Here is a 12,003-nt window from a genome sequence, read left to right as displayed (position 1 = left end):
TCACTGAGCCACAGAGCATCTTTGCTCTAGAAGAAAAGGTCCACTTATTGTAGCCAATTCATATAGGTTTATATAGAACAGGGAGTGGAAAATATTTCTGGGTTTTGATCAGTAATGAATTTTTACTCTGAAATAAGTTTATTTTTCATGTTCTTTCTCTAATATCACTCAGCAAAATTAGTGAAAACTTCATCCTTTGTAATCTATTCTTCCTAGTTATCTTGACCAACACTTTTAGCATGCACTGTTAAAAAGACCATTTAAAGACTGCATCTCAATACCCCTCCCTCCTTCTCTCCTACTTTATTTTTGAGCTCATTCTGATCTATTCCTTGCTTGCTTATGCACACATCTTGGGAAAAATTAGTATAGACCATTATAACATGATGCTCCCCCCTGTATTTTTTAAATTATTATGAATAAAGTATCAAGGAAAAGATTGTAACTGACCTACAGCTCAGCTACTAAAGTGAATGAGACATTTGGTACCTGAGAGTGATGTGTTGTTTCAAGCTATCTGCAAGCCAAAAATGTAAGTTACAGATTTTTGCCTTCTCCCCTGAAAATCTGTGCCTTTTGAAGTTTCATTTTATAACCATATTATCTAGAGACTTTTTCAATAAGAGCTGAAACATTGGGTAACAATTGAGAAGTCTGTGAGGTAGAAATCCACAGTCTGTTTATTTCTTTAAAAATTTAATAGATAAAATATTATTTTAATTTTGTTCCATTTATATGTGATGGCTTTTATTTATTAGAGAAGATAAATAAGAAGCACGTAATGAGACTCCTCCAAATCATTTATTATTTTATTTATTCAGATCAACTCATCCTATTATTTTCTCCTCAAACTGAATAGAGCTGATCTTTTAAACCTTTTCATTATGGGGAAAACACTACTTTGTCAAAGGTCTTTTCTTTCCCCCTGTGCCCCTAGTATTTATATGGCCTTTTCTGTCTCATCTGTGTTGTTTTCAGCTGAGGCTGCAAAAGCTAAGATTAGCCCCTTAATGAAGGGAACAATGTCCCTTATCCACCACCTTCCTTCAGAAATTAATATCTGCTTTTGCTAATGGCAAGATTGTGCTGTATGGGAGATCCAGGTGGGCTGTCCTTTCCTTCAGGCAGTGTAAAGAGAATTTCTCTATCCTTTCCAAGGTGCTGTTGTAAAGAAATGTGAAGGTTACTCAAAACTTTTTTTTTTTTTGAGATGGTTGGAGGAAAAGTAAATTTCAGTGTTTTAGTCAGTGTCCTTGTGCCTGTTTCTGCTGCTTTAGATTAACATCATACACTGGCAAGATGGAAGAGGATGACAATGGGCAAATTTGTTTTTGATGTTTTGCTGCTTTTCATCTTGATTCCACATCTTTGCTAACCAGCATCCTACTGGTTTCAGATAGACTGCTTTTTTGAGTAGTGTTTATGTGTCTGAACATAGGTTTGTAAGGTATATTCCTAAGCAAGAGTCTTTTTTTTTTTGAAAGTCTGCTTTAAAAACCCCCACAAACCACTGAAGAGGATTTTTAAATAGATACAGTAATATTTGACTGTAAAGAACTTCGCTGAAACTGAAAGGGAGTTTTTTATTTAGACTCCTTGGTCTGTGGGCTGCAGCAGAGCTGGTCACTGCAAATAGGGAAAGGGCATTGCTGGGGCCACAGGTATTTGCTGTCAAACTGGTTAGGGGAGGATGGTGCCTTCCCCAGGAGCAAAGAAGGATGCAGGCTTTGTGAATGTTCATAATCTTTGTCAGCTAAGAAATAACCTTTCCTCAGTGGCTGAATAAGCTACTGTAATGAGTAATGGTAGCTGTTGTTAAGATAAAATAATTAGGAAAAATGAAAAGAATTGGAGCTTGCAGGGTAGAACTGATGTAACGTAGAAGCAGTGCTATTAGTTTAGAGGATGTTATATTATTTTGCCTCTCCCAGTTGCTCATTTGGTTCTGTCGCACTATGCCATATGATAGCTCTGAAGATTAATGTTGTTCATTTATCTATAGAATACATGTGACATAGATACGAGCAGAAGCTTGGTAATGTACTTACCAGTATGTTCCAGAATAATCGTCTCTGTGAGTTAGAGGAACTGCCTTTCGGCCTCTGGTCCCTGCATTTGGTCCATTAATAAAGACTGCCAGCGAGCTTCGTTCTGATAGTAGTGCTTACAAAGTGGACAGTGTTCACTAGAAACTGATTAAACCTCCCAGCTTATTTTGCATAATTGCCAAACAGCTGTCTACTGGTAATGACTTTAAGTTACTACCAGCATGGGATATATTCGTGCAGTTTTCCTGGAGCTGAAAGATTCCCCATCTAATTGCAATTCACTGAGCCATTCAGTACCCCTAAAGAGAGAGTGCTGCTTAGAAAGAAGTCATTAAAAACTTTCAGATTTATTTTGGAGGTGTGAGACAGAAATGGCCTTTGGGTTCTTTGGGCACGTTTATTCACCTCTGACAGGTTTGGGTTTTTTAAAACATTTTAAGTGAATTAGTAGGCAAGTCACTTAGAAGGGGGTATTGAAACAAAGTGAAATATCTGGGAATTGAAAAAATATAATAGGTGCAGAAGTGATGAGATATATGTGTTTTTAAATTAAAAGGAAGACTCTGAAGTCTTTAGATAGTAACAGTTACCGCTTGGAGGATAGTGCTGTTGACTCAAGAAAAAATATGACCCATTTATGGTTAACAGATGCTCTCAGCTAAAGCAAGATGGTATTATCCATTTAAAAGGATTTACAGTTAGTGTCATATCTGAATTATTATACTTTAACTGTACAAACAGATGAGTTGTTAGAGCTGTAAGGCTTTTGCTTTTAAAAAGTGAAGTGATAGCTGTGCTTCTGTTAATAAGCATGGTATATACACTTGTTTTTGGGGGGGGGGGAGAGTGGAAGTCAAGGAGGGCAGGGAAACTCCTCTGGAGATTTCATTTCACATCTCATCTCTTCACAACTGGCCTGTGCCTCTCTTGACTATTGCTTTATCCTTGATTCCAATGAATGCATTGTTTTCTTAAGTGTCAGTTGCAATTTTAAGCAAGTGTTTGGTGTCTGCCTTCAGAACAAGACATTTGCCTTAGCTCGACGAGGGATATTTCTGTTTGTTCATTTTGCTTTCCTTCACAAATGATGCAATATGGAGTAAGAACCAATATTTTTGAATATGTGGGAGTGGTATGAATTGCGTACGCTGCATAAGGTCCTTCTGAGGTGGTAATGTACCCTTAAATACAGAAACAATTGAACTTTCTTTTTTTTCCTGTCTCTCTCATTGTTTTTAATACTAGTCCTGGTTCATTGCTGAAGGAACTTCCAGTTAAAAAGATAAAAACAGAGAGAGAGGAAAAGTCGGAAACCTGAACCCCAGTCAGCTGTGTCTCCTGATTGTGAAACAAAGTGCAGTATTGAGCTGGTATAGCCTCATTTGTTACCTGTGCAGAGAATTAATGATGGCTGCTTTGCCTTTTTTCAGTTAAGATGTGCAGCACAGTATATTTTGTATAAAAATTGCTGTACATTCTGTGTTATGACATCTTCAAACTTATTGGCTTATTTATGTTCCAATCCAGGCATCACTGTTAATGCTGAAATTGTACAGAATTCATAAGATGACCTATGTGCAGCCTCAGTATCTAGTAGTGAAACTTGTCCTCTTTCATGCAGGTAGCTAATGCTAATACCAATACCAGTCCCTATTTTTATAATAGAATGTGCAGCAAAGCCTGGAAATTTTGATTCACATTGGGTGTTTCTGTAAAGACATCACTTTTTATTAAGCCTCTTCACCTTGCTGTAGGATGTTATGTCGTGTCTGTAAACCAAGAACATTTGAAGCCCCATTTAAATTGCCTTATACTTTTACATGAATGAAATATATATCATGGCTGTCTGCCTCAATCTAGGTTTGTACGAGTCAGAAACTCTGCAGTACTTTGAGGAGGAAAGTGAGCGATATTGAGACTCAACTACCAGCTCTACTTGAAGCCAAAATGCTAGCTGTTTCAGGTAAGTTTTAAGTGATGGGAAGGACTAACATTGGTGAGTGGTGCGTTAGAGCACTTGTTGACCTTTTCATAGCTGCGACTTCTTAGGAAAAGTCATTGATGTGCACTTGTCTAGATTTCTTGAAGTCATGGCAAGTCTGGCAGAACCAGGCTGTGTCACGCCCTGCGTAAGGTACTTCAGGCCCCTCTCCGCGGTTGGGAACTACTGGTGAAGTGGATACTGTGTGGTAGGCAGTATGTAAACTTGCAAAGAACATGATATTTTTCCATAGGTGAAATTGAAAAATAATTATCAATAGCTGTTCCTGGACCTTACAAGTTATATGCCTAGAGCTCTGTAGCTAAGAGCATAAATTTACAACAAAGGTATAATAATTACAAGTGTGGCTTTAAATGACACTTTAAAATGGAATACAATAATTGGCAGCTTCTGCTGTTCAGATCATTAAACAACTAATGTTGGCAGCAAAAGAGCAATTTGGTCCTTGGAGCACTCGTGCATGTTATTTACAACCAGTAAAACATTGGAATGTGATTACAGAGTCTGATACATAACAGCTTTATGTGCCACTTACTTGGGATTACTGCACTCTTCACTCAGGAAAAAAGGCAAAGCACAGTTCTGTCTCTTAAGTTTGAAGAGGTGGGCTTTCTAATTCAGCAAATTGTTTGCTGATGTGTAAGTAGATGTCTCTTTGCTAGACACCTGCCTCAGAGAGGAAGCTGAATAGGAGGGAACGTAGCCTTGGGTATCAGGAGTTTTCCAGTGTTACACTGTGTAAGGGAAGGCTAGAGGGTTTTTAATACGTGTCAAGGCGACATGTTGTGGCTATCTGTTGGTGATTTACCTTGTCAATTAGATACAAGAATCTAGTACCGGCACACACGAATTATTTTAAAATGAAACCTTGTGCAGTGTCACATGGTTTGTTTGCCAGAAGTGGGTAGTGTCAGGCTTGAGCAAAATCCTAAAGGAAATTAAGGACCAGATCTTTTGTTGGTGCTGAGCATGCTCGATTTTATTGCTTCTATAACATCTTTTTGAAATGGAAACCCTCTCTATTTCTCTGTGTCTACCTGCAAGAGGTAAGCTGAGCAATCACTCTTCTCTGCCCGTGGGCTGTTTGAATGCAGGTAATTTTCTCGCTTTCAGAAACAGGGTCAAAGTTTTCCCCAGCCATTTTATGACTTTCTTGAACAAAATAGCCCATAAACTGGACGTGCAACTGCTTCATGCTGCTAGCAGGAAGCAGTTGGCCACAAAAGATGTATCTCAGTCTGACAGTTTGAAAGAGTAAATGACAACTTGAGGATGATTTCCAAAACACTCATAACAATATTTTATACTTGTTAGCTCTTAAGAGGTTGCTTGTTTCAGGAATGAATTCAAAAGACAATTTAATGCTGATGTTCCTGTAAACTGTTTTCATAGTATTGCGACTATGATTGCCTTTCTATGCTTTTTAAGAAGTATTGGTGCTGTTTCTTAGTAGTAACAAGAAGCACTATTTCTTTTTTTATGCTTACTCTGAAAAACTCTTACTTCAGGGAATTTTAATGACTGTGAATGGTACAATCCTAAGTTGTTACTAAGGCAAAATTCTGGAGGGAACTGGTTGAAAATCAAGGATGAAAGGTAATTTGGTGACAGTAGATACTGTAATTTCTTTACCTCATTATAAGATATGCATACATTTAGTTGATGTGATGGCACTTTTTATGTTAAATGCAGAGTAGTATGAAGAGGATACAGTGGAAATATAGGAATCCAAAAAATTAGCGCTCTGAAGACCTGAAAGTAAAAAAAAAACTCTGAAAAAAATGGAAATATTTTAGTCTTAGAGCATGAAGTGATAAAATTGGAAAAGGCAGGATGCAGAATGAATTGCAGCTAGCAGAGAAGCAAGTCAGGAAGAAAGGATTTGGTAAATGCAGAAGAGGAAAGAGGAAGAAAGAGATAAAAATAGCTGCTTTTTTTTTTTTCTTAACAAGGCGAAAACAGTGAGCAGTGGCTAATATAGAGAAGGCTGAATTATTCAGTTTCTGTATATTCCTGTGTTAGGCATAAATGAATGACACCTCTTAAATGAGGCATAGTTTAGAACTAGGTCTTAACCTTTTAAACACTGGTTAAGATTTAAGCAAGATACTGTATGTACATATCCTCTGAACTGTCAGGCAGCTAACAGAATGTTAGTGAACAACTTGGATATATTAAATTGTTAGAAGTTGGGAGAATCGTCAATTGGGTAATATGCAATTATTTAAGGACAGCCTTGGAATAACATGAAATTCAGAGGGAATTATAGTCTATATAGAAATATGCAGTAATAATAAAGTTTGGTGGTCATAGTTAGAGGTTTTCAATTAGTCTGGAAGCATCAGGCAGGGATAAATGTCTGCTATTTCTGCTTTTTTACTGTAGCAGTTTGATCATTCATTCAAACAGTTTCCTCAAACAGTATTAATGGATACTGAGAACAACTGTTTTTCTCTAAACAGATGTTGCATCATTTTCATTTAACATAGCATTTTCCTTGAGGAAGTAGAGTTAAGTGATTTGGGAACAGTGTCAAGGCAAAAATGTAACTGAATGCAGTTGTACACATCTGGATTCATGTATCCCAAAAGTTAAGTTAGGTGAGCTTAAGAATATAGTTACTAAGGGATACATTAATTTTCAGAGCTTACATGTGATGACTTGATGACTTTGAAAGCATGTTATATACCTCAGTCTTTAATGACTACCTAGATAGCTTCAGACAACATTGATCTTCCATGTGAACTGTACTTTCTATTCCAAACACATTGATTTACAGTATTGGTGTATTTACACCAGAAAATGTAAGAATGTAGCTGATTTTGTTTTGAGAGGAAAATACCACAATAAATGCAATGTAAGCATAACAATTCTATTAGTTCTGTTAGTACAATACCTTGGATTTTAAGACTGTATAATAAATGATACTGTAAAGAGATGGTGCTACATATGTAAATGTCTCTCCTCCCTATTATTTTGTCCTTGGAAGAAGTGTAAAATTAAACTTGGAGGAGAAAAAAAAAAGGTTTGTGAATCTTTAGATTATTGAAGGCCATAGAATAAATACAGTAGATTTAATTAAAGTCCATACTTAAATGTTCAAGAAGTATTTCTGTCAACAGTTACAATTCAGATCCTTTATATCAACAACTCCCTTATTTCTGATTGACATTTGCCTGTTGTGATAAATAACTTGCAGTTAATACTCCTGAGATGCTAGTCCAGAATTTTTCTCCAGACTTAATTAGTAGAATCTTATTATATTGTTCATGGTTTTTAAGTCAGTAGCTTTAGCTAATTACAGCTAACAAGTACTCCTGATTGCATGAGATGTTACTGTTGACATACACATTTGTAAATACTTACCAATGAAATTTTTTGGTTTAGCATCTGGTAGGTTTTTTTTTGTTTATTAAAACAAAGCACCTTAATGTCAGTGCTTAGAAACCTGCATGTGATTATTGTTAACTGTTGCTTCTTATAGTAGCTCTTAACATTCTTATGAAAATTTTGCCATCGGTTATGGGAAGACCGTTGCAATACGTGATACTCTGTTGTTTCTGTTAGCCTTGTGTGTCTATTTAGCATGAAATTTTGGGGGGGAATAAATTGCAGATGAGATAATACTAAACCAGTGAGAAAATTCAAATAGGACGATGTGTAAGCAGGTGTGAATCTAACTGTAGAAATATTATTAAAATTTATTTTCCTACTTTGGGCTGTTTTGCAGGAGAGCAAATCATATGTGAGACAGGGTGTTTCTCCTTTTTCCTCTAGCAAGAAAATAATTTGGGAACAGGAGGGAGGATGTAAACCAAAATGAATTTTTAGTCATCGTTTCATCTGTTTCCTGTATTTGAATAAAAGAGGTTTGATATATTTTACAATGTCTTCATAGACTCTATGTGATTTCCCCCCCGCCTTGAGAATGCATAATAGCATGGGACTAGGTAGCCAGAAAGTGGCTAGCAGGGAGCTAAGCAGATATGAATGAAATACTGACTTCATTATGTAGTTATCTATGAGATGAATGACATTAGCTTTCCTTATGTCTTTGCAAATACAAATTAGATCCAAACACAGAAATTAGAATGAGGTCACTTTTAAGTAGCTAAAAAAAAATAAAATCCTGATCTTAAAACTGTCTATACCAGTGAGAGATCATGTGTCATCACCCTATAATTAGCACTATCTCTATTTCATTGAATACCTGCAAGTGGGGGCAGCTTGGAAATACTGTTGTGGGATGATTTCAAGCAGTACAATGAAAAGGGCTTTTTCCTTATGTCAGTGTAGCAGTGTAGTTTATAAATAGTGTGGCATAAATACTAGATACCATATTTTCACAAAACTTAATGCTAGGACCGTTGCCTCTTTGCCTGCTCTTTCATGCTTATTTAGGACAAGTTCTGCATGGCTCAGAAAGCAACTGTAAGAAAAAAGCCCCCACCCTTCCAGCTTTGGTGCTGAGCATTCCTGTTGGGAATGAATACGTTCGAGAGGGGACAGAGCGGTCAGGCTGGAAGATGCCAGTGCAGGCTGAAGGACGTTTTCAGCCATACACCTCTGTTTTGGTAATGTGGATGCCCTGTTTTCATGCCTGTGCTGTATTCTGTCATTTCATGCAGAAATACATATGAGCATAAAGTTCTTGACATGATGTTGAGATTTTCACCAGACATGCTGCATACAGCTCTTAATTTGTCTTTCACTGGAAGGCAATGGTGCTCCTGTTGGTTTTTTTTTTTCCTTCCCTGTTTCTGAGAACCGTTGTTTGGTAACAGCTGGAGAACTCGACTAGTCGTAGAGGCAAAAATACCAATGCCTCTTTGTGCCTTCTCATGAAGGCTTAGTTTTTTGATGAATTGGAGTCTGATAGAGGTCTGTGTCTTGTCAGATGACATAGCTGGTTCCCCACTTTCAGATTTTTGCTTCCAGCAGTGGTCTGGGTTGATGGCTCAGAGGCATATTGAGATTAATCCTTCTTTGTGCCTGTATCGCAGTGTCTGGCTCCAGCATACAATGCTGTGTATTAGCATGTCTTCCCACAACAGTCACTGTATGCTCCATGAAGTAAAATTTGCCACCGTGTATCGGTGCAAGTGCTGTACTTCTTGGCAAGCCTATTAACTCATTTAAAAAGTAATGCCAGTGAGCCCTCCAAAGCAACTCTCAAACAGTCACGCAGACCTTGGACAGCTATGCTATTTGTCTTTTTATCTCATTTCCAAATGAGACTGCTGGATGTTACTGGCTTTCAGTGAACTTCAAGGATAATTTGTTGTAGCTGAAATTCCAGCATGATATGTGATCAGACAGCAGAAAATCATTGCTTCTGTTGCAGCAGTCAGTCAGTCATGTAACAACTTACTCTTTTTCTCTCCTGTTACCTAAGCTGCTACCCCTGGAGTGGGAGAGAAGGTCTAGTAATCTCTTTGGCAGTTCTTTTTCTGGGGTTTTGTGCTCAAAGGAGAAATGTTAGATGGGGAGAACTATGAAGGGAAGGTGCTCTTGCCCCACGGAAAGGCTGTGCTGTGGTCTGGAGGGGACATGAGAAAACCCCTGTGCCGTCTGTGGAAGGGCGCGGTGATGTCCCTCTTTCCACTGACTGCCCAGGGAGCCACGGTGACAAACCTCCGAGGTGGCATGAATGTTTCTCTCGCTGAGCCTTCTCTGGTTTTCTTTCCTGGCCTGCTTGGTAAAAAGGGGGTTGATGTAGCCCTCAAGATCATGGAGAATAGGTCTGGGCTGTTTCCCTATTCTTAGCATGTCCCTTCTGCTCCACTGGTAGCGGTAGTGAGTGAAGGCAAAGGCAGGAGAGAGGGGAGATGTAAAAGAACCAGAGATTGAAAGGCATAAGGTGAATGGGAGCTATGAGGGAGGGGGAAGTGATTTATGTAGGGCAGCCTGCGTGCACATGTCTGTGCTGTTGGGTGACTCTTCAGCCTTGGAGTCGCTTTCAGTTGGGCATCCTTTACTGTGCTGAAAGAGAATTATATGTGACTTGCAGCAACCATTTATTGGCTAATGCATATAGTAAATTGCTGGGACTCATGTGCTCCTGGGCTAGACTTGTCACCGCCAGTGCAGGCACTTGAGAGCAGCTGGTGGCCCGGCAGTCACCAATATTGTCCCTTGGAACAGGTTCTGTCTCAGTATCGCTCTCTTCCAAACCTCTGCCTTTTTCTTCAGGGTTCTTGTGCCTTTACTCATTGATGATATTCACTTGAGCCTTTGAATTGTTATTACTGATTTAAAATTTTATTATTGTTGTGTTTTTTGCTCCCCCCCTTTTTTGATTCCTGGGTTGCTCTGTGGTGACTGATTCAGTCTGGGTGCAAGAGGCTTTCTGTGGCAGAGAATTCCTCCTCCAAATATATGTCTGTGGAGTCTTTCGCCTGCTTCTAGGTGGATTTTGTTACTTTATCTTTCAGGATCACATCAATCATTCAGTTGCATGATGCTTGATAAAAGTGTTGGCACATGTTAATGCTTAAAAACATTAATTGTGATTCAAATATGCTGGAATTCTGTAAAACGTTTCAGGAGATGGTAGACTGTCCCTCATTTGCTCTTTGTTTTTTCAGAGGTGCAAACACACTGGCAGTGCTTCCAAAATCTTACATTTCTGTCATGTTTTTAGCTTTTTCTCTTTTCTTTGTGAGCAGCTGAGTGATATTTATTTTCTTCAATTTCTTTTCTGGTGTTGGAATCAGTTCGTAGTCTCATTAATGACAAGGTAGAGGATTTTCAGCCTTGAATTCCAGTGCTATTGATAAATACCATGGTGGCAAATGCCCTAAGCTAAAATGTAAATTTTCACTTTCTTATGTATTATTAGAGGTAGTGTTAGTCTATGAAGAATTAGCTTTATAGATAATGATAAATAATGACCAGTCCATTATTTCCTACATTCAAGCCAATGTCCAGTATGTCTGCTTTACTGTTATGCAAAAACTGCTCCTTTGTTCATACTGCAATGAACATAGTTTCAGTAGGGATGGGATGTACTTCTCTCCTTCAAGCATGAATAATGGAAACTATGAGTGTATGTAATTTCTGGCATAAATGTGAGAAAAAGTGGGAGTAAAAAAAGTTGTGGGCCATTAACTTTGTCTTGTATTTTGAAGGGGAAATATTTAACAAAGCTTAAATAATAACACATTCGTTGGTTTTTACAAAATGGGACAGATTTCAAACCATATTTTTAGTCAATTTGTTGCTGGCAAATTGTATCAAAATAACGATATGTTAGTTTGAGGCTACTAAATGGGTAACAATCTGCCCGATATAGTAAAATCTGACAGTGAGCTCTTATAATGGACATGAGTTTGTGGCGTGTAGCTATGTATAGAGAAAATATACTTGATGTGCAGAGCACTATTTAGCTGTAGTATATAGCCATAAAAGTATAATTTTGGGAGGAGAGGAAAATAAGGTAAAGTTAATATTTATGTTTACAGTATGTAAAAGCAATTATATAATTACTTTGTGCCTGGGGTTATCTTTTTTTTTTCTTTTTCGTTTTTCTAATTTGGGTTGTTTTGCTTGATTTGGCTGATATTTTTGGCCTTCACATCAAGCTGTTGGAGCTTACCTGACGTCACTGTCTGTAGAGAGTGGGGGGTGAAGGATGTATGTGAGGAGAGTGCCCCAGAGGGCAAGATTAAGGAGGAAGTTTAAACTAGGTTTTTGTTGCTGTCTTTTGAGATAATGGTAAGGTTCAGCCTCTCAAAGTTAAGTGTACATACTCATCTCCTTATGACAGTGTACTTGCAAGCATGTTATTCAATCTGTTCAAAGCACTGGATACTTTGAATTAGCTGGAAAGTGAAAATACGACTTTCCAGTGTTGTACTTGCAGAAGTATAATGAGTTTGTCCAAGTTCATGTGAAATGATTTCAGATTTTATAATAATCCCAACTTCATGTGGTTATCCCCCCCGCCGCCCC

The 12,003-nt window shown here is 38.0% G+C and overlaps 1 protein-coding gene across 1 annotated transcript in view; it reads left to right on the top strand.

Moving 5' to 3' along the window:
* DISC1 (disrupted in schizophrenia 1) overlaps positions 1–12,003 on the top strand; it is a 186,129-nt gene that overhangs the window by 66,380 nt on the left and 107,746 nt on the right. Inside the window, 1 exon segment of the mRNA XM_010562955.1 lies at positions 3,909–4,015. Coding sequence (XP_010561257.1) covers positions 3,909–4,015 — 107 coding nt within the window.

This window comes from Haliaeetus leucocephalus, unplaced genomic scaffold, assembly GCF_000737465.1.
Source record: "Haliaeetus leucocephalus isolate CR32 unplaced genomic scaffold, Haliaeetus_leucocephalus-4.0 Scaffold162, whole genome shotgun sequence".
Classification (NCBI taxonomy): Eukaryota; Metazoa; Chordata; class Aves; order Accipitriformes; family Accipitridae; genus Haliaeetus; species Haliaeetus leucocephalus.
The sequence above is the reverse complement of the archived record's forward strand: the minus strand, read 5'-3'. Positions and strand labels throughout refer to the sequence as shown.